This window comes from Ambystoma mexicanum, chromosome 4q (assembly GCF_040938575.1).
Source record: "Ambystoma mexicanum isolate Mex_15411 chromosome 4q, UKY_AmexF1_1, whole genome shotgun sequence".
Taxonomy (NCBI): Eukaryota; Metazoa; Chordata; class Amphibia; order Caudata; family Ambystomatidae; genus Ambystoma; species Ambystoma mexicanum.
In genome coordinates this window covers 681175564-681202105 of record NC_090928.1, presented here as the reverse complement: position 1 = coordinate 681202105, position 26542 = coordinate 681175564, and the positions used below count along the sequence as shown (strand labels likewise).

The 26542-nt window shown below is 47.2% G+C and overlaps 1 protein-coding gene across 2 annotated transcripts in view; it reads left to right on the top strand.

Moving 5' to 3' along the window:
* Nucleotides 1-26542, top strand: part of GPCPD1 (glycerophosphocholine phosphodiesterase 1) — a 1217556-nt gene that overhangs the window by 1106707 nt on the left and 84307 nt on the right. For both annotated transcript variants that reach the window (XM_069608267.1, XM_069608268.1), the window contains one exon: nucleotides 7309-7469. In XM_069608267.1, the coding sequence (XP_069464368.1) occupies nucleotides 7309-7469 (161 nt within the window). The remainder of the gene's footprint in view (nucleotides 1-7308; nucleotides 7470-26542) is intronic.

Here is a 26542-nt window from a genome sequence, read left to right as displayed (position 1 = left end):
GGAACATTCTTCGAGCAGACCCAGATATGACCCATCTAAGAAGACCAGCCAAGCATCACTTTTCGCAGATGTAAGAACCTTAAAGAAATCCTCAGCCCTTCTTTTTTTGACAACAGCAAAATAGAGACACCAACACACATAGCGAACAGGGCTTCAACCACCAACTCAAGGGAATTACAAATGTGGGCAACGCCACATTTGTAAATACATGATCAATGCCAAAAAGACCTAATCAAACCTAATGGCTCTAAGAAAATAATTGAGGATATGATCAATTGTAACAGCAAATATATCATTTATGCGATTCAATGTGTTTGCCACAAACTGTACATAGGAAGTACAAAAAGAAAACTCAAAATTAGGATAGGCGAACACATAGGAACAATTGCCAACAGGACCTGAGATCACCCCTTGCAATGCATTTTCAAGAAACACATAAACAACCAGACACTAAACAATTTAAATGTTTTGGACTAGAACAAATAAAACCACCACCGAGAGGAGGGAATATGAAAACAATGTTAAGAAGACGGGAAGCATACTGGATATGCACTGTGGACGCATGCAATATTGGTCTAAATGTGGATCAGGAGATGTACCATTTCCTCTAGGAACTGGGCTCAACCACATGTATCTATTTCTTTTGAATTTTACAAATGTATCATACATTTATTTGTATTTGTGTGTATTTCTGTTCTATAGATGGTAATATCTTTTGAACTGAACACATATATCTCACTATAACCAAATAGGAACCATTCATAGAATACTGTGTGACAGCACAAGGCAAGTATAACAGCAAAATGCTTTTAGAGAGCAAATATATCAATAGTCATCCTCCGAAAACCCAAAAAGAACAATTCAACCTTAGCAATCTTTAAGGGTAACGATTCTCTTTATTCCATAAATAAATTGACGACATGCAAAGACTGGGGTAATTTATATTTTTTTGGAAACTATTATGTAATTGTAGAATACTAATTATATAGTATGCACAAATTGGTCCAGACCAATTCAATATGACGGCACATTCCGTTTCCAAAGGTGTTGTAGATTTGCCAAAATCAAATGTAAATAGACTGATTCCAAATGGCGGCACAACACGTGTGGCACGCATCACGTCATCACGCACATCAAAATGGGCGTCATTCCGCTCTACATAAACATTTCGAGGGGCCTGTGTCCTCCGACGTATTCCACATCTTTGACAGTAATTACCACAGCTGTGCTGCTTTCGAAAACTTTTTTGGCGTCCTGCGTCCACGACGTCGATACGCTCCTTCGAGGACCCCCTTCGACGGTGGACTTCACCGGATGTTATATCTAGGACGCACGACGCCCATAGCCTCAGTTCTGTTTTTTCCGCGAACAACTTCAAGTTCGTTTGCGTAAGTTGAGATCATGTCTTCGTCTACCCCTACCCCGAAGTCGGGCTTCAAAAAGTGTCAGGACTGCGGTTCCAAAATGTCCATCACGGACCCGCACAATGTCTGCCTATGGTGCCTTGGCAACCTTCGACGCCGCGGACAACACAGGCAGATTGATAGCGGAAGGCACTGTTATCAAAAGACATGCGTGGTTACGGCAGTCTGGTTTTAAGGCAGAAACCCAGGCATCATTGTTGGACAAACCGGTGGAAACCAATCTGTTGTTTGGTAAGGTGGTCGAAGATGCACTGAAGAATGCCAAGGACGAATACAAAACACTCAAGTCACTTGGCCAATTAACCAATAAACCCCCTAACCAGAGAGGGAATAGTAATTTTTGTCGCCCACGCGGCCAACATTCCCAGAGAGGATCTACCTATTCCCAGGGGCAGGGTACACAGTGGAACAACAACCAACAGTCTACCCAGGGTTACGGCAGGGGTAATAGGAGAGGTCGTGGTAAAGGCAGAGGCAGCCCCAACAAGGGAGACGGCACACCTCCACCAAAGCAGTGACGCTCAGTTCAGGGTCCCTTCTCACGCAACCCCAGTAGGGGGACGCATTTCCAACTTCACCCAAGCTTGGGAAGGGATCACATCAGACAGATGGGTGCTGTCAACAGTATCCACAGGATATTGTATAGAACTACTGCAGCGTCCCCGGAACCATCCTCCACGACAAAGAGTACACTCTTTAGAACATCAGAAGATTCTCCTCGAGGAGATCGCCATTCTGCTAGAAAAGGACGCGATAGAACTCGTCCCGGGACACCAGGTAAACAAGGGTATTTATTCAGCTTACTTCCTTGTGCCAAAGAAAGATTTGACAATGCGCCCAGTATTGGACTTACGGCCTGCCAACAAGTATGTCAAGCCCCAAAAGTTTTGTATGACCATGCTACAAGAGGTAATCCCCCTCCTAAAAAAGGGGGATTACATGGCAACCTTGGATATGAAAGATGCTTATTTTCATATTTCCATGTTCCCAGCGCACAGAAAGTATTTGCGCTTCAAGGTGGACAGTCGACACTACCAATTCAAGGTACTGCCCATCGGGATAGCTTCGGCACCAAGAGTATTCACCAAGGTACTGGCGGTGGCGGCTGCACACCTATGCAGGGAGGCAATCCCAGTGTACCCTTATCTGGACGACTGGCTCATAACGGGGGAAACCCCAGGAATTTGCAGGATAAACATTCAAAGGACTATCAACCTCCTCCACGAGTTAGGCTTCTCAATCAATGAGAAAAAGTCAAGCCTGGTGCCAAGCACCTCCAAACAATTCCTAGGAGCAATCCTAGATACTCAAGAGGGGTTGACCTTTCCTTCAGAAGAAAGAATTCGGAATATACTACTGCAAATTCCGCATTATCAGTCTGGTCAACAAATAACGGTACACAAAGCAATGCGTTTACTGGGCATGATGGCGTCATGTATTTACCTGGTCCCCCACGCGCGCCTGCGCATGCGTCCCATGCAGGAATGGTTGGCGAAACAGTGTTCTCAGGCAAGTGGTCAGTGGGATGATCTAGTGGTCGTTTCGCCAACACTGGTACAAAGCCTTCACTGGTGGACAAGAGAGAATCTTGCACAGGGGAAACCCTTTTACGATCCCGAAATACAGGCAGTAGTCACGACAGATGCATGTTTGACGGGGTGGGGAGCTCACCATCTCCACCACACAGCTCAGGGTCTCTGGTCTCACCCAGTGGCCAAGAACCACATCAACCTGCTAGAGCTTCTGGCAGTATTCAGAGTGCTTCAGGCGTTCGAGCCCCACCTACTAAACCTGTCAGTGCAAATCCGGACGGACAGCACGACAGCCATGTTCTACCTGAACAAGCAAGGAGGGACTCGATCGCCAAATCTATCCAAGCTTGCCCAGAAAATCTGGAGATGGGCACTCAGACGGAACATCTTCCTGTCATCACAACATGTTCCAGGGGAGCTCAACTCCCTAGCGGATGCTCTGAGCAGAGACTCCCTCCCAGAGGAACACGAATGGGTTCTACACAGAGAGGTCGTAGAAGATATCTTCTCTCAGTGGGGTTCCCCCACTATAGACTTATTCGCCACAAGCGAAAACAGACAATGCCCAGGATTTGCATCCAGGTTCCCCCAACCAGACTCCCAGGGGAACGCCCTGTGGATGAACTGGTCAGGGATGTTTGCGTACGCTTTTCCACCAACTCCTCATCAGGAAAGTGGTGAACAAGATGAACAGAGAGTCGATGACGCTCGTCCTAGTTGCTCCCATGTGGGCAAGACAACTGTGGTTCCCACATCTACGCAGGATGGCGGTGTGCAAGCCCATCAAGCTTCCAGCCTGGTACAACCTACTGTCCCAGCACCAATGTCAAACAGTGCACCAGCAACCCAACTCAATGAACCTGGCAGCATGGCTCCTGAGGTCATAGAGTTTGGACATCTCAATTTGCCACAGAGGTGTATGGACATCCTAAAGATATCTAGGAAACCAAACACAAGACACTGTTACTTTGACAAGTGGAAGAGGTTCGTTATCTGGTGCCAGAGTAGACAAATCAACCCGGTTGATTGCACTCCTTCCACTATTGTTACATACATGCTCCACCTGCTAGATGCAGGATTGGTTTTTAACTCACTGAAAGTACACCTGGCAGCCCTGTCGGCTTACACCACTTCCCATAGCAAGGTTTTGTGGTGGAAAGTACCAGTAGTTAAAGACTTCATGGAAGGAGTAGAGAGACTTCACCCTCCTATTTCAAACCCACCACCAGGGTGGGACCTTAATGTGGTGCTAGCCAAGCTCATGGGCCCCCCTTTCGAACCCATGCATAAAAGCAGTCTCAAACACCTGACTTATAAAACGGCCTTCTTAGTAGCTATTACTTCTATAAGAATGGTCAGTGAAATTCAGGCTCTCAGTGCAGGATCCCTTCTTTACTGTCCATAAAGACAGTCTGGTTTTACGCACGCACCCTAGGTTCTCACCTAAGTTTATATCTAAATTCCATGTAAACCAGTCCATCAAGCTTCCGGCTTTCTTCCAGGACCCACAAAGCTCGGCTGAGGTGAAACTACACACCCTAGATGTGCTTAGGGCGGTCCTCTACTATGTAAATAAAACCAGACCGATAAGGAAAACAGATCAACTGTTTGTCTCCGTAGCTACAGGCAGAGAGGGGGATCGCGTCTCTAAAGGTGCCATCTCGAAGTGGATTATTAACTATATCCAGCTGTGTTACTCACTCTCTGAAAGAACTCTGCCTTTCACGCCAAGAGCCCACTCTACTAGAGGCATTGGGGCCACTCTGGCTTTCATTGCAAATGTACCCCTTGACACCATTTGCAAAGCAGCTACTTGGAGCTCTATTCACACTTTTACTCAGCATTACTGCATTGACACCCATTCCAAGGCAGATGCACAAGTGGGACAAGCGGTTCTAAGACACTTATTTGCTCATGACCCTTCTCACATCTCACCTCCTTCAGGTACTGCTCGCTAATCTATGCACAGCATGTTATCTAAGCAGATTCCACAAGCCTCAGAAGGGATACATTACTCACCGTAATCGTATTTCTGATGCTTGTATCTGTTTAGATTCACATGCGACCCACCCTTCCTCCCCTCTGAGAGAAGGCGCATGATTGCTTGTAGTCTTACCTTTCTGTCTATCTGCTTGGATTATCTGTACTCGCGCTACTCCTCATGCTACCTCATATGAGAAAAAATACAATCTGAGGATCCTAGACGCGTGAGGGATCTTGGGTACAGTGGACGTCACACTAGGGATAGTATTACTGGCACGCCCTGTGTCGACGCCCATTTTCGAGTTTCGAAAAACAAACTGTAATACTCCGCAGCTTCCACTAGATGTCGGCCTATGCACAGCATGTGTATCTAAGCAGATACAAGCATCAGAAATACGATTACGGTGAGTAATGTATCCCATATATGATAAAGATGTTCACTGTGGCGTTGGGATTCATTTCTAACTTGGCACATAGTATTTCACTAGACGCTAGGAGAACGCTTTCAGCCTTCCTAATTTGTAAGGTTGTATGATGGAATCAGGGCAACTCCCCCCACCTTTCCCATTAGTATGATTAGCTCTCAATATGTTGGTTTGCAGGCATAGCAAGTGTCAGTGCAGGTCCGGCGACATCATGTAACCATGTTTCAGTAATTGCGCAAAGATCTATTTTGTGTGTACTGATATGGTCAGTTATGTCCTTGGAGTGTTTTATGAGGGACCTTGTGTTAAGGAGCATGCATTTTAGTACCCTGCCATTACCTGGTGTCGGGGATTTATTCTTTGGTGAAACACTCGTGGGGGTGGCCTTAAGCATTTTTTAAGTATGAGCTTCAGTGTGATTATGGACCAGGTGGGCTTCAGCGTGATAATCGTCCTCTTGATCCATACTACGACTACATACCAGTGTTGAAATTGAGGCAATGATGGGGTTGAATTCCGCCGAAATAAGTCTGTTTACTTTCTTGCGTTGCCGGGTAGGGAGCAAGGCACAGATCCCCAGGCAGAAAAAACGATCTTTCCTCCAACTATAGTATCGTATCGTTGTATGGAAGTGGGTCGTTAAGAACAGTTGATGTAAACCTGGGCGGAGACTCGGATTCCCTCAATCTGTCAGATGGTAAAACTTGGGAGGTTTGAGCAGGGCAATCATTTTTTTGGGAAGTTATCTACTCCATTGGTGGGTTGTAGGTCAAAGGATCGACAACCAAAGGGTTGAATGGTCAAAGGATCGACACCAAAGGACCGAAAAGCAAAGGATCAAATTTTGTATTTATTTTTTTTGCATTTTTGGGGGGGGGGGGGGGGTTTCCACAACCCCCTTTTTTGTGGTTCACTAAACGAACCCCCCCCCCCCCCAAATATATAATTAAAAAAAAGTTATCCTTTGGTTTTTGATCCTTTGGTGTCGATCCTTTGACCATTCGACCCTTTGTATTCGATCTTTGACCGGACACCCCATTGGTGCAAATCCCATTAGGAGGTACTTCTGTAAGATTTCTGACGCTCTGGCCCTTCTACCCATTGAGGCAGCATCCGCCATGTCCAGGAGCACCAAGAGAGTAACACTGAGATGCTGCGACTCTGTGCAAACCGGCCTCTTCAAACGCGCTTACCAAATCTGAAGATGGCTTCCAGGGGTGGAGCTTAGGAAGAGGACTGTCATTGGATGGGGGCAGTATGGCCCAGAGGACAGTGATTGGCTTAGAGGAGAAATGCAGGTTTAAAGTGAAAATGAAACTGTTTTTTGTTTACTGAAGATTCCCAGCCTGACGACAGGAAATATTCATGAGCATGTGAATCCATGCCAGACCCATGCTGGAGAACAATAGTTACAGGTAAGTACCTTATCTCAATTTATGGCATTTTTATAGCCTATGTAACCAGCACCCTGATGCCTCCGGGTTTAGTGCACTTAACAAATGAAAAATAAACAAACATTCCTGATTTTAAAAAAAGTATGTCTCCATCGCTCCTTTTCTTCAAGGAACACTTCACTGACAAATGAGAACCATAGATTGACCAGGTGATCCTCTAATCCCCCGCTCTGTTCTACTCCCTATATTGTACAGTGCTGTATTGCACTTTAGCTAGGTACTCGCTAAATAAATTACCTTCCTACATAGTTACATTGTTGATATGCACTTTCACGAGACTGTTCGAAGTATTTGAGGTTGTGTTTGGATAAAAACTTTTTGTTTTCCAAGTTGAAACAATAACCAAAAAAGACTTTAATATTGGTAGAATACAAGTTATATGTGATTTTTTTTTTGTTTTAAGTTTTTAAAAAGTGCTCCGTAGAATTATATTTGTATGTGCCAAATGTTTAAGCATGTTTTTATTAAATAACTTAATTTCTACTTTTAGGGTATCAATGTACACACTGAAGACTTGCTAAGAAATCCATCTTACATTGAAGAAGCAAAGTCCAAAGGGCTGGTCATTTTCTGTTGGGGCGATGATACCAATGATCCTGAAAATAGAAAGTTGATGCGACAATATGGAATTGATGGGTTAATCTACGACAGGTACTTGAATTTAATTGTGCACAAGTCATCTGTGCTGGTGTCTTCTCATAACTCAAGATAGACCGAAGAACAGTTGATCCTTATCTTAGTTTGCCCTGAGCTGTCTCAAGGTAAGCTGTGGAAAGTTCCAGCCTACTTTTGTCTTTTTTGGACCATATTACTAAATTGGCAACGCCTGTATAAATGGCAAAATTCACAGCAAAACTGGCAAACGTAAATGCAGACGGCTATTTAAAAAGTGAGTGCATGGATGTTTCTGCATGTGCTCGTGAATCCTTTGAGGAGTGTTACTTCAATGCCCTTCAGGTATGGTGCTGTTTTTTTGCGCTGTTAATGGAAGTGGGGTAAAGTTCTAGGAGTTCTCCGGTCTGGCTCAGATAACCTTTGCTTCCCACATCCTCTTTGTCCTCTTAAGGAGGGCTCAGGTAGACTGTACATACATTTGCAGAACTCTTGCAGCCCCTTCAAGAACCAGGGGTCTTGCATGCAAACATGGAAGACTGGTTCTTGATGCATAGATAAATACATTGAGCGCCTGCTCATCTAACCTGGGTATGTTTTATGTACAGGAGAAAGAAGTGGTTGTTCCTAAAATTTAGGAACTCCCGTCCCCTGCACACTATCTGGTATCTGCGGAGCAGATCAATAATTTTCTAGTATTGTGTATTGTTAAATTTCATAACATTTTTTTCAATTGACAGTTGAATACATGGAGCAATCAGAGAAATAATTAGTTCACCAAACTTATATAGACAACACACAATTTATTGTACAATATCTCTGAGCCCGACGCGTTTCGAGTAACAACTCTTCTTCAGGGGCAAAAATCATATTTCACAATCAATTTCTAGAAAAAGATACAACTTAATATCTTATTAACCATGTAATTACATTATTGATGAAAACATTTCAAAAAAACATTTCCAAAAAACATTTCAAAACATTTTGAAAAGAACAATTCAAAAGAAATATTCAATCATAAGTCTAATTCAGAATACCTAAAAAAAAGGTGGGCTGGGATACTACCTAATAACCATGTTTATTCTGAGTGAAAAACATTAGTCCAGTCAGATCAATAGTCATTCAGAAAGTATTATGAAGAAAGAAAAAGTATCATTTCTCAACTGAACATGAAGTCAGCTAATTGTCTCAGAGATGAATCAAGAATAAACTCTGCAGTTTTAGATATATATGAAAAATAGGTGTAACATGCAACTTACCAACTATGGGATAAGCATAGTTGAAGCATGCACGATGTCCAGAAGATGGCAAGTGTTTAAGAGAGGAAGCGTATGCGTCCGCACTGTATAAATAATATGTAAAATATGAAAAAGTAAGCAATACACTCTAAGTGTCGATAGAGAAAGATAACAGTGCTCAATCCACACTTACATAGAAATCTGTATAAGTTCCAGTGAGCGGTCCGTTGACAGAGTCAGACGAATGTAGGCGGTATGTGCTAGTCAATAGTTCTACATAGAAAAAGAGTGCAAGAGAAAGTAAGTAGTTATAGGAAGGGTCCGGGGGACAAAGGTGTCCATAGACCAAGAGAGCACTTACTTTGGAATGTGTCAGTACTTCAACGGGTAGATCATGGCAAACCTCTACCCGAGCAAGCGGATGGGGTTCATACCGCATGCTGCTCTTAAATACTGTCATCACCTCAGACAGTATTTAAGATGGGGTTCGTACCTGATGCTGCTCTTAAATACTGTAATCTCAGACAGTATTTAAGAGCAGCATCAGGTACGAACCCCATCCGCTTGCTCGGGGAGAGGTTCACCATGATCTACCCGTTGAAGTACTGACACATTCCAAAGTAAGTGCTCTCTTGGTCTATGGACACCTTTGATCTGACTGGACTAATGTTTTTCACTCGGAATAAACAGGGTTATTAGGTAGTATCCCAGCCCCCCCTTTTTTAGGTATTCTGAATTAGACTTATGACTTATGATTGAATATTTCTTTTGAATTGTTCTTTTCGAAATGTTTTTTGGAAATGTTTTTATCAAAAATGTAATTACATGGTTAATAAGATATTAAGTTGTATCTTTCTCTATCTTTTTCTAGAAATTGATTGTGAAATATGATTTTTGCCCCTGAAGAAGAGTTGTTACTCGAAACGCGTCAGGCTCAGAGATATTGTACAATAAATTGTTTGTTGTCTATAGAAGTTTGGTGAACTTATTATTTCTCTGATTGCTCCATCTGAAAAAAATTGAAAAAAATGTTATGAAATTTAACAATACACAATACTAGAAAATTATTGATCTGCTCCGCAGATACCAGATAGTGTGCAGGGGACGGGAGTTCCTAAATTTTAGGAACAACCACTTCTTTCTCCTATTTCTTCCAACCTAGTTGGCAAGGTTTAGCTTTGTACCCCCGCACCTCAAATTATTCTTAATTTTACAAAAATCACTTCAAAAAAATACTTTAACATTTCCCTTTCGAGGGGATTGGGTCCTCCGACGTATTCCATATCTATGACAGGTAATGTCCACAGCTGTGCTGCTTTGGAAAATTTTCTGTGTCCTGCGTCGATGTGCCATCCCCGAGGACCTCCGCCGACGTCACCCGATGTGATAAGTAGGACGCACGACGCCCGCAGCCTCAGTTCCATTTTTTCCGCGAACGTGTTCGCTTCGTGAATCTTGGTACGCCTCGACTCTTTGGAGTTTGCTGTATTCTTCTCGGTTCGTTGAACCTGTTAGGTTTTTGTGAAAACCTGTTAGTGACGATGTCTACTTCGTCTTCAACCCCACGTCGGGGCTTCAAGAAATGCGGGGACTGTGGGTCCAAGATGTCGGTCACGGACTTGCACAACGCCTGCCTCTGGTGCCTCGGGGAGGCCTACGATACGGACGACTGTGTCGACTGCCAGTCGCTCACGGCCAAGGCCTTGCGGGAGCGCAAGAAGCTGCTGTCGGTAGGTCGGGTGTCTAAGCCCCGGAAGTCGAGGTCTACGGGGCTTTCGACGGATGACTCGAGAGGCGACTCTCCGTGTCGTCGCTAGTCCAGTGGGTCTCCTTCCACGAGTCGGTCTCGCCACTCCTCCGCCTCTTCGAGGCATTCCCGGAAGCGCCGGCATCGGTCACCTTCCCCTTCCTCTTCCGAGGACTCCGCCCGTCGGCGGGTCACTTATCCCACCATGCAAGCGACACCGGAGGAATGGGCTTCCTTCGGGAAGCAGATGTTAGCGATTCTTGAATCTCAGGGCACCGGTCCGTCCGCGCCTCCGAGTGGGGTGGGTCGGCACCGGTCGAGAGACGCCACTCGTACGCCTTCGGGCTCGGGTGGTCGGCACAGCTCGCGGAAAGGTCCTGCTCGGACAAGGGTAGCCATTCTCGCCATGCCCGTTCCAGGTCCCTGTCCTCAACACGCTCGAGACCGCGTGATCCTGTGCCATCTTCGAGGAAGACGTCGACGCATGTGGCACCGAGGTCGTCGACAATTTCTCTCGAGGCTCCTCCTCCGAGGGGGTCGTCGACGCTGTCGGCGCCTATATCGTCGAGACACGCTCGGAGCCCCGGCTTCGAGGCCTTTGTCGACGCCGTTGATGCTGGCGGCGCTGCAGCTGATGTCAATGCCGATTCTCTCGATGCCGATTCTCTCGGCGCCGACTCGTTCGGCACCCTCAACGCCTTTCGAGGCGGTGGTGTCGGAGGGGCCCTGTGGTACGGGTTAGCCCCTAGAAAGGCTCTGGCTAAGGTCAGGCATAGCTTTGGTCACCAGGTGTCTTCCTCTCACCGCCTGGAGTACATTTCAGAGGGTGATGAAGGCTCTGATGAAGGCTTGGTTCCGGTTACGGAGCCAGATGAGCTTCTCTCGGGCCATAGCCAGTTTGATGACCTGAGGCAGTCACTGCATGATGCCACTGGACTGGACATTTCTCCGGAGGTGGAGTTTTGTAGGCCGGAGCCTGGCACTCATGCCGATTCTTCTTACCGGCGCCTTATGTCTCGGGTCACCGAGTACTTGGGATGGTCGGCTCCCCCAGGGGAGTTTGTTCAGGATGATCTCACGGACATCCTTGATCTTGGTCCCCCCACTGACCGGTACTGCCGTTTCATATGGCTCTGCAGAGAAGGGTGGCTTGGACTGCTCCGGCGAGTCTCCTGGCAGTGGGCAAGTCTTTGTCGCGAAAATACCGTCCAGCCCGTAGCGACCCCTGCTACTTGTCCAGGCACCCCACTCCGGAGAGTTTGGTGGTGCAGGCGGCTACGGCCCTGGATAGGGACGACAAACGTTTTGATGGCTGGGCGAAGAAGGTGTTTTCTTCAGGGGGTATGGCGCTTCAGGCGGCCAACTCCGTATGTGCCTTGTCTCGTTTCACACACACTCTGTGGAACTGTGTTGCTTTAGCGGCTGAACATATTCCCGAAGGGGACGAACGGGATGGTTTCCTTGCTATGGTTCAGGATGGCAAGAATGCCATGTGTGAGGCCGTTCAGTCGGGTTTGGACATGGCAGATTGTGTCAGCCGGTCCATGGCGGCGAGCACCGTAATACGCAGGTTTGCATGGTTGCGGAAGTCTGGGTTCGCTTCTGATGTGCAGTCCCGGCTCCTCAACATGCCCTTTGACGGTGAACATCTTTTTGGCAGCAAGGTGGACGAGAGCCTTGAGAGGTTGCAGACCTCCAAAGCTGCAGTGAAGTCGTTGGGCGCTGCAGTTCGACTACCTCCGCCTTTTCGTCCTAGGGGACAACAATGGAGGGGAGGTTCCTTTCGCTATTACTCGTCCTTCAGTAAAACGAGAGAAGCTATCAGTCAAAGAGGCCACCGTAAGAGTGCCAGAGGTGGAAAACGGGGTACTCGACGTGCCAAGGCCGCTCGGGCAGTTGCCTCTTTGCCGTCAGGCAACGCCGCAGCTGCTACCACTCAGTTATGAGGCCAGGTCCCATGTTTCTCCGGTTGGGGGAAGGCTGGCGCAGCATCTTGTAGAGTGGCGTGCCATTACTTCAGATGTGTGGGTTCTGGAGATCATAACCCACGGCTACTGTCTTCCTTTTCGGCAGAGGCCTCACGACAATCCACCTGGGGACCTCTCTTTGAAGAGTCTGGATCCGCTCCTTGGCTGGAAATTCAAGCCCTGCTGGAGAAAGGCACCATAGAACTGGTGCCTGTAGCGGAGAGGAAGAAGGGATGGTATTCCCCTTATTTTTTGATTTCGAAGAAAGACGGGGGATTGAGACCCATCATGGACTTGCGTGGTTTGAACAAACTCCTCAGGAAGGACAAGTTCAAGATGTTTACTCTCTCTCAAGTCCTCCAGGCCCTTCAACTTCAGGACTGGTTGGTGTCTCTCTCGACCTCAAGGACGCTTACTTCCATGTGCTGATCCATCCCAAGCACAAGAAGTACCTGAGGTTCGCGGTTGGCGACTCGCACTTTCAGTTTCGGGTCCTGCCATTCGGATTGACCTCTGCCCCAAGGGTTTTCACCAAGCTCATGGTGGTGGTGGCAGCGCATCTCAGGAAAGGGGGGGTTTCACGTCTACCCCTACCTGGACGATTGGTTGATCAGGGGGAGCTCTCCCGAGCAAGTCCTGGATCATCTGTCCATCGCCTGCCACTCCCTTCACAAGCTGGGCTTCTCCCTCAATTTAAAGAAGTCCCATTTGACGCCAACACAGCGCCTCCAGTACATAGGAGCAGTGCTCGACACATCCCTGGGGCAGTGTTTTCCTCCCCAGGTGAGGGCTCTTCGTATTCAGCAGATGGTGCACAAGTTTCAACTTGCCCAGAATCTCCCAGCGTCCGAGTTCTTGAGACTGCTCGGCCTCATGGCATCCTGCATTCTTCTAGTGCCAGAGGCCAGGTTGCGGATGAGATCTTTGCAATGGGCACTCAAGCTCCAGTGGTCTCAGTCCTCCGGCAGGTTGTCGGACCCTGTTCAGGTGCCGCCCTCGGTCGGCCAGGACCTTCTGTGGTGGGCCGTCGAAGGCAATCTGATGAAGGGGGCCCCATTTTGGCTGCCCTGGCCGGAGGTGACGATTGTGACGGACGCATCCCTCACGGGATGGGGAGCTCATGCCAACGAGTTGACAGTCCGCGGTCGTTGGTCTCCGTCGGAGTCCAGACTCCATATCAATCTGTTGGAGCTGAGGGCCGTCAGGCTAGCCCTGAAGGCTTTTCTGCCGACTGTGCGAGGACAGTGTCCTGATCCTGACGGGCAACACAGTGGCCATGCACTACCTCAACAAAAAGGGGGGGCAGGGTCACTTCTTCTGTGCAGGGAGGCGATGCAGCTCGAGTTCTGGGCCATCCAGCAGGAAGTTTTGATCTCGGCTGTTCATCTGGCTGGAGACGACAACGAGACGGCGGACGCTCTGAGCAGGCAGAGCACAATCTCTCACGAGTGGGAGCTGGCTCAGGAGATTCTCCTGGAGATCTTCGCCCTTTGGGGGACCCCTCAAGTGGATCTCTTCGCCTCCAGTGTCAACCGGAAGTGCGAGAGGTTCTGCTCGCAGGAATTTCCTCCAAAAGAAGCCTTAGGAGACGCATTCGTGGTGGAGTGGTCATTCCCACTGCTGTATGCGTTTCCTCCAGTCCCCGTCGTCCCGCAAGTACTGCGGAGGTTACGGAGGTTCGGTTCCCGGATGATCCTCATTGCTCCGGCGTGGGCTCGGAGGACGTGGTACCCGGACCTTCTCGACTTGTCCATCTGCCCTCCACGTCGTCTTCCCTACCGAGACGATCTGCTCTCACGGGAGGGAAATCAGGTTCTACATCCAGAGGTCAGATCCCTCAACCTTCACGCTTGGCTTCTGAAAGGTTGAGGTATAAGGATTGGGACCTCCCTGAAGACGTGATGGAGGTGTTGCTCTCGGCCAGGCGGCCGGCAACAAAGTCTCTGTACCGTTGCCGTTGGAGAAAGTTCTGCGACTGGTGCAGAGTTAAGAATGTGGATCCTTTTGAGTGTGACATTCCCATGGGTCTGTCTTTTTTGCTTTCCTTGGCCCACAGGGGCTTGCAAGTGGAGACCATTAAAGGTTACCTGGCGGCGCTGTTCATATTTAAGCGCTCGTCTGAAGAATGTTCCTATTTTAAGATTCCTTTAATTTCTCAGTTTTTGAAAGGGCTCACTAATGTGTTCCCTCTGTCACCTTTTCTGGTGCCCGGTTGGGATTTGAACCTTGTTCTTAAGTTACTTATGGGTGCTCCGTTTGAGCCTTTGCATTCTTGCCCTTTGAGACTGTTAACTCTGAAAACTGTGTTTTTGGTTGCGGTTACTTCCGCTCGCAGAGTGAGTGAGTTACAGGCACTTTCAGTTAAGCCACCCTTCACTGTGTTGCATAAGGACAGGGTTGTCCTTAGAGTTCGTCCTTCCTTTCTTCCGAAGGTGGTTTCGGAATTTCATTTGAGCCAGAAGGTTGTTCTTCCGGCGTACTATCCTCCTCCACATCCTGGTAAGGAAGAGGAGAGGCTCCATAGGCTTGATCCTAGGAGAGCGTTGAGCTTTTATATTTCGCGCATGTCCCGGGTCAGAGTGGACGATCAACTTTTCATTGGTTATGCTGGAAAGCGTTTGGGACAAGCTGTGACGAAACAGACTTTGTCTCGTTGGATTATTTTAGCTATCTCCGAGTGTTACCGCTTGGCGGGTAAGGACCCTCGGGCTGGCTTGCGGGCCCATTCTACCAGGGGAGTGGTTGCGTCTACTACCCTGCAGAAGGGTGTTCCTATTCGTCACATCTGTGATGCAGCCACCTGCGCTTCAGTACATACTTTTGTACGTCACTACTCCCTCGATTCCATCCGAGGGCAGGATCTGGCCTTTGGAAAGGCAGTCCTGTATTCCGCAATTTGATTGGGCATGCTAAATTTGTGTTCTAAATTCTTTTCCCACCTCCTTGCTTGGTACTGCTTTGGGAGTCTGTCATAGATATGGAATACGTCAGAGGACCCAATCCCCTCGAACAACAAGTTACTTTCGTACCTGGTAACGTTCTTTCGAAGGGATGGTCCGACGACGTATTCCATATCGCTCCCTCCCTCCCTACCTTCCCCGCTGCAGAATTTCTTTTGCGATTGCAGCTCGTTTCGCAAGGCCTTGTGTGTCTGACTGGCAGAAAACTGGTGTCACATGTTCTGGGGGAAAAAACTACAACTGAGGCTACGGGCGTCGTGGGTCCTACTTATCACATCGGGTGACGTTGGCCGTCGGAGGAGGTCCTCGGGGACGGCGCATCGACGTCATCGACGCAGGATGCAGACGCCGAAAATTTTCCCAAGCAGCACAGCTGTGGACATTACCTGTCATAGATATGGAATACGTCGTCGGACCATCCCATCGAAAGAACGTTACCGGGTAAGAAAGTAACTTGTTCTTTTCAAACTATTGGTGTGCCTTGTGTTTTTGCCCTTGTCCTTTGTTTTATGTACAGCAATAGTCTGCTGATGATTTTGGTACATATTACTGATGCCTATGATTGCCCCTTGGTTCCCATTTGTTTATGCTCTTGTCTGTGGTACATACTTGTAGAATGTTAATCACGCTATCCCCTTCATCCCAATCTAAAATTGGATCTTCTGATGAGTCCAGAGGAGACACTCCTCAGAGAAAACCTTCCCAAAAATAATCTTGCTCCTGGAGCGGCAGACCTCTAAGGCGGCAGCAAAAACACTTAGCGTCGGCATAAGACAGCCACAGCAGTTTTACCCCAGCGGATCTTCTTGGAGGGGTAAGTCCTTTTGCTTCTATTCCTCAGTTGGTAGAGCGAGGGGACAGGCTAGCCATAGAGGCCAAAGAAGAGTCCCTCGTTGTGGACGAGGGAGAGGTACTAAGTCCACCCAAACAACAGTTGCTTTACCATCAGCCACTGTTCCAGCCACCTCAAAACCTCTTTGAGGTCTTAATCCACAAGACCCCAGTGGGAGGCAGACTGTTGCAGCATCTGCAAAAATGGCGGTGCATTCCTTCAGATGCTTGGGCATTAGAAACTGTAACCCAGGGTTACTGTCTCCCATTCATAAAAAAAACCTCAATCATCCACCGAATCAAACTCCAGAATCGTTCCTTGTGCACGAAATTTGGAACCTGCTAGAGAAAGGTTCTACAGAACCAGTACCTGTAGTGGAATGGAACACATGGTGGTATTCCCCCATATTTTCTAATCCCCAAGAAGGAAGGGGGCTTGAGACTGATCTTGGACTTGAGATACTTGAACAAGTTCCTTAGGAAGGACAAGTTCAAGATGGTTACCCTTTCTCAGATCCTTCAGGCCCTCCAGCTTCATGGTTGGATGGTGTCATTGGACCTTAAGGATGCTTACTTTCATCTGCCTATCCATCACCAGCGCCGAAAAGTACCTGAGGTTCCCGGTTGGCGGTTCTCATTATCAGTTTCAAGTTCTGCCATTTGGGTTTTCACCAAGTTTATGGGGGTTGTGGCAGTGATTCTCAGGAGAGGGGGGGATTCACGTCTACCCCTACCTGGACTATTGGCTGATCAGGGCCCGTTCTTCCAAACAAGCCCTGGAACATCTCAGCATCACCTGCCAAGCTCTCCACAGACTGGGCTTCAATTTCAAGAAATCCCACATGATACCATCACAAAAACTCCAGTTAATCAGAGCAATCCTGGATGCACCCTTCGGGAAAGCCATGCCTCCCGAGGTGAGGGCTCAACACATTCTGCAGATGGTCACCAAATTGCCGAGTGCTCAGCGTCTTCTGGCCTTCGATTTTCTACAGCTGCTTGGCCTCATGGCATCCTGCATTTTCCTGGTGCCAGGGGCGCGTCTGAAAATGAGATCCCTCCGGTGGGCCCTCAGGACACAGTGGTCTCAATTCTCAGGCAAGATGTCAGACCATCTTCAGGTTCCGAGCAAGATTGTGTTAGGCAGAGTTTGAATGCAGTAACCACTATACGCAACTAAGACTACAGGTGTAAGCAAAACCAACCTTTGGTATAAGTCTGTACTGCACAGTTTTTGGTAGTGGAGCTGAGCAGCCAGGCTCATCTCAAGAGGGAATGTGAGCTGTAAGGATGTTACACAGAGGTCTAGAATCATAGGTGTTCAAACATACTCTTACACTCTAGGTTTCTGGGTTAAACACTTATTAATTTATTCAACAGTCAGTTATAAAACATTCACTAGAAGGAGGCAGTTAAATATCATACATCAATATACTTCAATACTATACTCGTTAAGGTTCTGAGGCATTCAAACTACTTTGAAGGCGGAGCAAAATGGCATTCAGAATACTTTGAAGGAGGAGCAAAAAGGAATAGGTTTAGAACATAAAAGAATTACAATTTCTTAGACCGTGCAGATACTTTGAGTTCACCAGAAGAGTCAATTTGATTCAATAGGCCAGGCCAAAGTCAATGGGCTAAAGTGTTGGATAGGTAAAAACGGTTCTGGCAAGTAAACGGTAAAGTCTCTGTAGAAGTTCTTATATGTAGTTTGTAAGCAGAAGAATTATTCGTTGGATCACAAGCTGATTAGGCCTGCTAGTTGCGAAAGTTTCAAGCACTTTCGCTGTGAGAGGCAAGTACTCTGTCTCGTTTCACAGTAACTTTCAAATGAAGAAAAAGATGCAGCTGAAGTCTTCTGTTCCTGGCAGTTCCTGCAGATCTTGCTGTTCCTGAGCCTCAGTCGTGGGGACAAGAGGGAGGATGGGGGGGGGGGCGGCCTCCAGCACTGCACAGGGACTGGTCAAAAAGCTGGTACTTGGCAAATCTTCAATTCCGTTAGCTGTAGTAAAGCACACAAACTGGTGTTCCTCTCCCTGGATATTCGGTTCCTGCAGCACTCTGAGGAAAATACAACCAGCTTCGAGAATGGTATCAAGGTGGCTTACGGGTTGAGTTGATTGATCTCACCAACTCAAAGGGAGAAGTCGTCCTTGCAGGGCTTCTCTGTCGAGATGAACTTAGCGATTTTGACCTGCAGCAGGGCTTCACTGGGCAAACCAACGGTCCAGGAGTTGCAGCAGCCGTCCTCTTCAAGCTTGTCTTCGGTTCTTTCGTTCCAGTGGTCGACTTTGTCCTCCAAGCCAAGAGACTCACCTTTTATCCAGTTTCCTCCCATTCATTCCAGCCTAGCTGCCACTCACCCAGTAGGGTGGTTGTCCTTGCCAGACAGTCAGCCAGCCAATCTTGCCAGAGTGCATTTGGGTCTCCTAGGAGACTAAGCACAGGGAGTTTCGGGCACCTTCCTCACTTCCTGCCCACCCCAGACACTCGGGCGCCAGAGGTGGTCTTCAGTCCTGAAGCCCGCCAAAGGCGATGGAACAAAGGGACCAAACCTGGTTTGGTGCGCAGAGCAAAATTTTAGAAGGACCTTTCCACAAAGAAACGGTGAAAAAAGAAGACCAGGACCTGTTTTTACAGAGGGGGCTCAGACGCCATCTTGAAAAACATGGTGCCCGCGATTTAATGCTACCGGTGTTCGCGGTCGGGAAAATCGTGGTAGTTTGTTGTAAAACCACTGCCACCAGCCCTTTCGAGAGGAAAGGGGTAGCATTTGTCTGCTACATGAGTTTCTAGACACAGGGGATACTAGGTAACCCTCCAGCACTCTATAGTAAGATTGGGTGTGCTGGGTCTAGGAATTTGGAAAAGACTAGTAAAGTCAATTTCACTTTACTTACTCTGGGAAGCGATAGTTTATCCCTGAGAGGTATTTAAACCTTGGGAAAGCCTGAAAAGGTTTCCCTGTGCCACTGCACTGATGGTGCTGTGTGATACACATGAAAAGATGATGCCTATGGAGTTGTCTAAAACTCCATAACCAAAGAAAACACAAGAGTAAAACACATTCAAAATACATGAGAGAGTGGGAAAAAAGGGTCACACACTCTCCAGGTAAAACAATCGAGTCCTAAAAATCCTGTAAAGTTGCTGGGGGTCTCTAAGGTGAAGGGAATTAGCACATTTATGAGAATTCTCCATAACAGTTGCGCAGGACCTTCTGTGGTGGATCTGCAAAGACATTTTGAAGGGAAAACCTTTTTGGCAACCATGGCTGGAGATGACCATAGTTACAAGCACCTCACTCACAAGGTGTGGAGCACACACCAATGATCTGACAGTCAGCAGACATTGGTCGCCACCCAAGTCTAAACTACGCATCAATCTTTTGGAGCTGAGGGCAATCGGACAATGAAGACCTTTCTGCCCTCTGTACGAGGAAGGTACTTCCTGATAATGACGACAACACGTTGGCCATGTACTACCTCAACAAAAGGGGTGGTGTAGGGTTACTAAAACTGTGCAGAGAGGCGATGCAGCTCTTGTTCTGGGCAATTCAAGAAGGAATATCTCTATCAGCAGTTCACATAGCCGGACAGAAGAAAACAGTGGCGGAGGCTCTGAGCAGGCAATGCAAAGTCTCCTACGAGTGGGAACTAGCTCAGGAAGTCCTTCAGGAGATCTTCACTCTTTGGGCAACCCCTCAAGTAGATCTGTTTGTGACCTTTGCCAAACTGAAGTACGAACTGTGCTGCTCCAGGGAATTTCCCCAAGAGGAGCTCTTGGTGACGCGTTCGTAGTGGACTGGGAGTTTCCCCTCCTGTATGCGTTTCCTACAGTCACCATCATTCCTCAAGTAATCTGGAGGTTGAGAAAGTTCAGGAAATCCATGATCCTAATTGCTCTGGATTGGGCCGGGGGGATGTGGTACCCGGACACTCTGGACATGTCCATCTGCCCTCTAATGCGTCTTCCACAAAAAGAGGACCTTCTCGTGAAAGGAGGGTTGAGTTCTTCATCCAGAGGTCAAGAGAATCAACCTTCACGCATGGTTTCTGAAATGTTGAGACATAAGGAATGGTACCTCCCGGATGATCTAATGGAGATTTTGCTTTCGACCAGAAGGCCAGCAACTAAATCTTTGTACCATTGCTGTTGGAACAGCTTCTGCAATTCATGCAAAGATAAGAATGTGGACCTGTTTCAATTTAATATACCTATGGTGTTGTCTTTCCTACTACATTTGGCAAATCTGGGGCTCATTATTGGAACCATTAAAGGTTATTTGGCAGTGCTTTCAATTTGTAAGCGCTCTTCTGAGGAAGTGTCATATTTTAAAATTCCTTGTTTGGGATTTGAATCTTGTTCCAACATTTCTTATGTGTGCTCCTTTTAAGCATCTTCATTCGTGTCCATTACAATTTCTGACATTTAAGACCATTTTACTAGTAGCTCTAAAATCAGAGCGAGTGAGTTACAGGTGCTATCTTGTAATCTCCCTTTTGCTACTTTTTATAGAAACAAGGTTGTTCTTAAGGTAAAATCTTTGTTCCTACCAAAAATAGTCTCTGAATTCCATGTATCGCCAAAAGGTTTTGTAACTACGTTTCACCCGCCCCCTCATCCTGGAAAGGAAGAGGAGAGACTACATAGACTTTACCCAAGAAGAACTCTGAGTTTCTATATTACGCAAATGGTGAAGATTTGCCAAGATGATCAGCTCTTTATCAGATAAACGGGTCATAAATTAGGACTAGCAGTAACGAAACAAACCCTGTCCAGATGGATTATTCTGACCATTTGCAGAATTACCGGATTAGCATTTTTTATTTGTATTTATTTGTTAGTTATGGAGCGCCTTACACCAAAAGAAAACAGGAAAAACAGAACTGAAGCCAACAGGCGCTGCACTTGCAATATATACTGGTGATACATCAACCTTGAGACAGAGGCCCTCGAGGGACATCGAGTCGACGGGACCGACACACAGCGCCATCTGCTGAAAACTTCTTTCCGAAACCAGCTGAAGCTTGAAAGGAGATATCAGAAGATGAGGAATACATGGGAGGAACATACAGTCAAAAGAATGTAATCAGGGGTAAGTAACTTGTTCTTCTCTACCTGGGCAACTGGCTCATCCGAGCTCACTCGCCAGATCTAGTGTTGGAACATCTACTACGCACATGCACTCCATTCCACAGAGTAGACTTTTCCCTGAACTACAAAAAGTCACATGATTCGCCGACCCAGTCCCTTCAATTTATTGGAACGGTCTTGAACACTCGCCTGGGTAGAACTTTCTCATCCGAGGATCGACTCGCGAACATCTTTAGGATGGTCAATGTCCTCCAATCTCCAGCAACAAGTCCCGGCCTCTGCTTTCCTGCGCCATCATTGTGGTGCTGGAGGCGAGGCTGCGCATAAGATTGCTTCAGTGGCTTCTGCATTGCCAGTGGTTGCAGTTTAAGAGCCACATGCTGGACCTTTTGCAGATCTCGGACCAGGTGGCTCACGATCTTGGAGCTACCCAAAGTGGGGGCAGGTATGGAGGGTGTTAGGCAAAGTTGGAATGCAGTACCCTCTGGTAACACTACAAACAACTTTGACTATAGGTATAGGCAACCGAACCTTTGGTATAAAATTGTACTACAGTTTTGGTAGCGTGTTGAGCAGCCAGGCTTATCTCAAGAGGGGAAATGTGAGCTATAGTGGAAATGTGAGCTATAGTGGAGTTATACAAAGATTCACAGTTACAGGTATTCAAATAAACTCTTACACTCAAGGTTTCTTGCATAAACAATTATTAATGTATCAGTCTGTTATAAAGCCTTCTTCAGAAGGGAGCAATAGAATAGTAACACACAAAAATACTTCAGTACTGTACACTCTGAGTTTCTGCATCAGACAAGGCCCTTTTGGGGTGGCCCACAGAAACAACCTACACCCACAGGTGACTTCAGTAACAAGGGTGCTGGGGACATTAATACCTTACTGTTGGCATACAGAATACTCTTTACAGAGTAAGTAAAAGGCAGAGGTTATTAGAACACAAGAAATACAAGTAGTCATAAGCAGGGCAAATGCTTTCAGATAGCTCTGAGAAAGTATTTTTTTATAGGATGCAGCACTTCAGGTAAGTAAATGGAAAAGTCTTTGCACAAGTTCTTAGGAGTCTTTGAGAACAAGAAGAATCAAATGTAGGGCCACAAGCTGATTAGACCTGTGAGTTGCAGAAGTTACAAGCACTTACACAGTAAGAGGTAAGTTCTCCTAGGCTAGTTTTACAGTACCTTAGTAAAGAAGAAAAAGATGCAGCTGAAGACTTCTGTTCCTGTACAGCTCTGCAGATCTCACTGTTACCCTCAGTCGTGGGGACAAGAGGGAGGGCGTCGGGGACTCCCGCACTGTATTTGCACCGTCAAAGCTGGCAACCGGCAAACTGTACTTTCAATGGCTGTTTCGCGTTTCAGCTCCTTGTGGTACAGCAAATAGCAATAACTGCGGTTCCTGGCTGTCAAGGTGGACGTTCATCACATCTGAGGTCCTGCACTCAACTGAGGGGGGTGGGGGGCAGGCTTGGTCAGTCCTGGTTTGTGGGAGTCCAGAGGATCTTCCAACAGCTTTAGGCCAGCTTACTAGCAACGCACACAATCTGGTGTCCCTCTCCCTGGCTCTACAGTTTCCTGTAGCAACTCTGAGGAAATTCAACCAGCTCCGAGATGGGTGTCTAGGTGGCTTACTTGGGAGTTGATTGGTCCTACCAACTCAAAGACAGAAGTTGTCCTTTGCAGGGCTTCTCTGTCGATGTGAACTTGGCAATTTGGACCTGCAGCAGGGCTTCACTGGACAAATCAACGGTCCAAGAGTTGCAGCAGCTGTCCTCTTCAAGCTTTTTTTCGGTTCCTTCGTCCTGTGGTTGACTTTGCCTTCCAAGCCAAGAGACTCCTTTTATTCAGTTCTCTCCCATTCATTCCAGCCTAGCTGCCACTCACCCAGCAGGGTGGCTGTCCTTGCCGAACAGTCAGCCAGCCAATCACCACAGAGTGCATTTGGGTCTCCTAGGAGACTAAGCACAGGGAGTTTCGAGCACCTCACTTACTTCCTGCATACCACATACCTCTGGAGCCAGTGGCGGGTTTCACTCCTGAAGCCCGCCAAAGGCGAATGAACAAAGAGACCAAACCTGGTTTGCCGCGCAGAGAAAAACTCGAAGGACCTTTCCACAAAGAAATGGTGAAAAAAGACCACCGGGAACCGTTTTAACAAAGGAGGGTCAGGCGTCATCATGAATAACATGGCTCCCGCGATTTAACTTTACCGGAGCTGCGAACAGTTCGCGGTCGGGGTAAATCATGGTAGTTAATTGTAATACCACTGCCACCAGCCATTCTGAAGGGAAAGGGTAACATTTGACTGTTACACATGTAACTAGACATAGGGGATAGTAAGTGACCCCTCCAGCACTCTATTGTAAGATAGGGTGTGCTGGGTCTAGAAATGTATAGGACTAAGTGAAGGCAATTTCACTCCACTGTTCTGGGAAACAGTAGTTGATCCCAGATAAAGTATTTAAACCTTGGGAAATCTAAAGTACTTCCTGTGTCACTGCACTGAACGTGCTTTGTGACACAATTGCAAAAGATGCTTCCTATGGAGTTGGTTAGACTCCATAACCAAAAAGAAACAGTTTATAAACTTGCATCAAAATACATGAGAGGGTGGGAAAAAGGCTCACACTCTCTCCAGGCAAAAGAATCAAGTCCTCAAAATCCAGCAAAGTTGCTGGGGGTCTCTAAGGTGGAGGGAATTAGCACATTTTTAGGAATTCTCCCCAACACTCGTCCCCCCCCCCCAGACTAAGAGAAAGGAGGATTTAATCCACCCTTGGAGGAATCTCCTTACTCCAGTCGGTCAGACTTCCTGGAGAGACCATCAGCAATTTGGTGATTACACCCTGAACTGTGTTCAATGGTAAAATCAAACCCCTGTAGGCTGATTGACCATCTTAACAATTTAGGATTCTCCCCCTTCATCTGCATTAACCATCTCAAGGGTTGATGGTCTGTTTGAATCACAAAAGTAGATCCATACAAGTATGGTCTAAACTTTTTCAAAGACCGCACAATGGCAAAAACATTCTCTTTCTATGGTTGCCCACCTTGTTTCAGGTTCCTTCAGTTTTCTGCTGATGAAGCAGATCGGGTGGTGTAGGGACCCTGCTCCCTTCTTTCTCAGAGAGACAGTGTGGTTGCCTAAACCAAAGGTACTAGGAATGGCGAGACTGTTGGTGCTTGGCTGGGAAATGTGGCGCAGAGCATGGCAAATTGTGGGAAACCCAGTCCCGTTCTCCCTGCAGGTGTCGCTAGTGGTGCTATGCGGAGAGGACTCCCAAATGATAAAAGGGGTCCGTAGATACTGGGAACCGATGGGCCTGGCTACCCTTGGAGACATATGGCAGCAGGGGGTGGCAGTGGACTTTCAGAGGCTAATGGAGGACACCGGGGTGCATAAAGGTCAACACATTACTTACTCCAGAATTATTAAACGGGTGCGAGAAAGGTGGCCTGAGGCAGTGCTTGCGGAACAACCCGATGCAACCATTGAGACGATGTATGATATCTCGGAGGGTAGGCACGAAATATCTCGCCTATATGAGCTACTGGGGACTAGGGTGGGAAAAGAGCTGCTGCAACTGAGGCGAAACTGGGAAGAGGAGGTGGGAGAACCCATGTCGGAGGGGCAATGGGACAGAGCCCAAAGGTATCGCAAGAAGGTGTCCCGAAACGCGAGGCCTCAGCAGATTCAATTATATGTCACTCATAGAGCATACATGACCCCCAGCAAAATCGCCAGGTTTGGAGGCTGGTGGCACAGAAATGCCCTCGGTGCGGGGAGGAGGAAGCAGGGATGTTGCACGTGTTTTGGGCTTGCCCAGAGGTGGGGAGGTTTTGGACAGAGATGAAGCTACGCTTAGCGGAAAAAGGGATCACGCTGGAGTTGGAGTCAGCTTGGGCATGCATGCTTGGGGGGTTTCACCAGACCATGCAACCTGAAGCACATTAGTAAGCTGAAAGACCTGGCCTACATCCTGGCTAAACGGAGAATTGCAATATGCTGGAAAGCAGCCCAACGGCCTAGAATTGAAATGTGGTGAGCGGACCTCATGAAGTGGGCGGAGGCAGAAACTACTGCCTGGTATGAAGCAGTCGGCAGGGGGGGGGTGAGGTGGGATCCCTAATAGCATGGAGACAATTGGTGGCCTCGATGGTGGGACTCCCCCAAGCCGACCATAGTGATAATGACACGGAAGGAATAATGGAAGTAGATATGCCTGAAGATAAGCAGGACGATCACATGGAAGGAGGGAATCGAGTTAAAGGGACGGGAGGGGGGAGGACTGAAATGCTTAATTTGTAATATAATGATGTGAAGCTGTAATACTGATGTCCTCATTGTTTGTAATGTTTGGAGTGTTGTTAATAAAATAATTAAAACATTTTCTTTTAAAAAGCAGATCGGGTGTTCCCTGCCTTTGTCACCCAGCTGACTCAGAACTACACCTTTACCTGTATTGGAAGCATCTGTCTGTGCAATAAAGGATTGGCTGTAGTCAGGAGCTCTTAAGACTGGCGCTTGACAATGGGCTTTCTTAAATCCTTCAAATGCCTTAGTGCACTCCTCATTCCACCATTCCACCTGACCTTTTTGGGGAATTTGGGTGAGGAGATCACATTTAAGGGAGAAGCTATGGACCCATAGTTCTCAATGAAGTCCCTATAATAACCAGTGAGACCTAGGGGTTTGAGTAGTAGGGGTGGCCCACTCCTGTACAGCTGGTACCTTGATAGGCAATGGCCTTATTTCACTTCCTCCTACCTCATGTACAAGGTAGACCACTTTACTCTGACCAATTTGACATTTACTTGCCTGTATGTTCAGATTGGACTGCTCAAGAGCCTGCAATACATATCCTAAGTGGTTAACATGTTCTTTCCAAGTAGGGCTGAACACTGCAATGCCTTCCAAGTATGCCATGCAGAAATCCTCCATCCCATTCAAAACATGATTCACCATACTTTGGAATGTAGAAGGTGCATTTTTTAATCCAAAAGGCATAACCTTAAACTGGTAGGTTGTTACAGATGGTGTGGATGTTGCGGATAGAGGCAGCACCTGCTCACCATGGTGCTGCCAAACATCTGTATCGTCTATGTTAAGGATTTCAGTCAGGCGACACCCACCTTGGTCTCAGCCTAGTATGTAGCGCACACTGAGATGCTTTTCTCCTTATTTTATATAGATTCAATTTTAGATGGTACACAACTCGTATCGTACCCCCTTTTCAAATACCCCGGGTCACTATTGACCA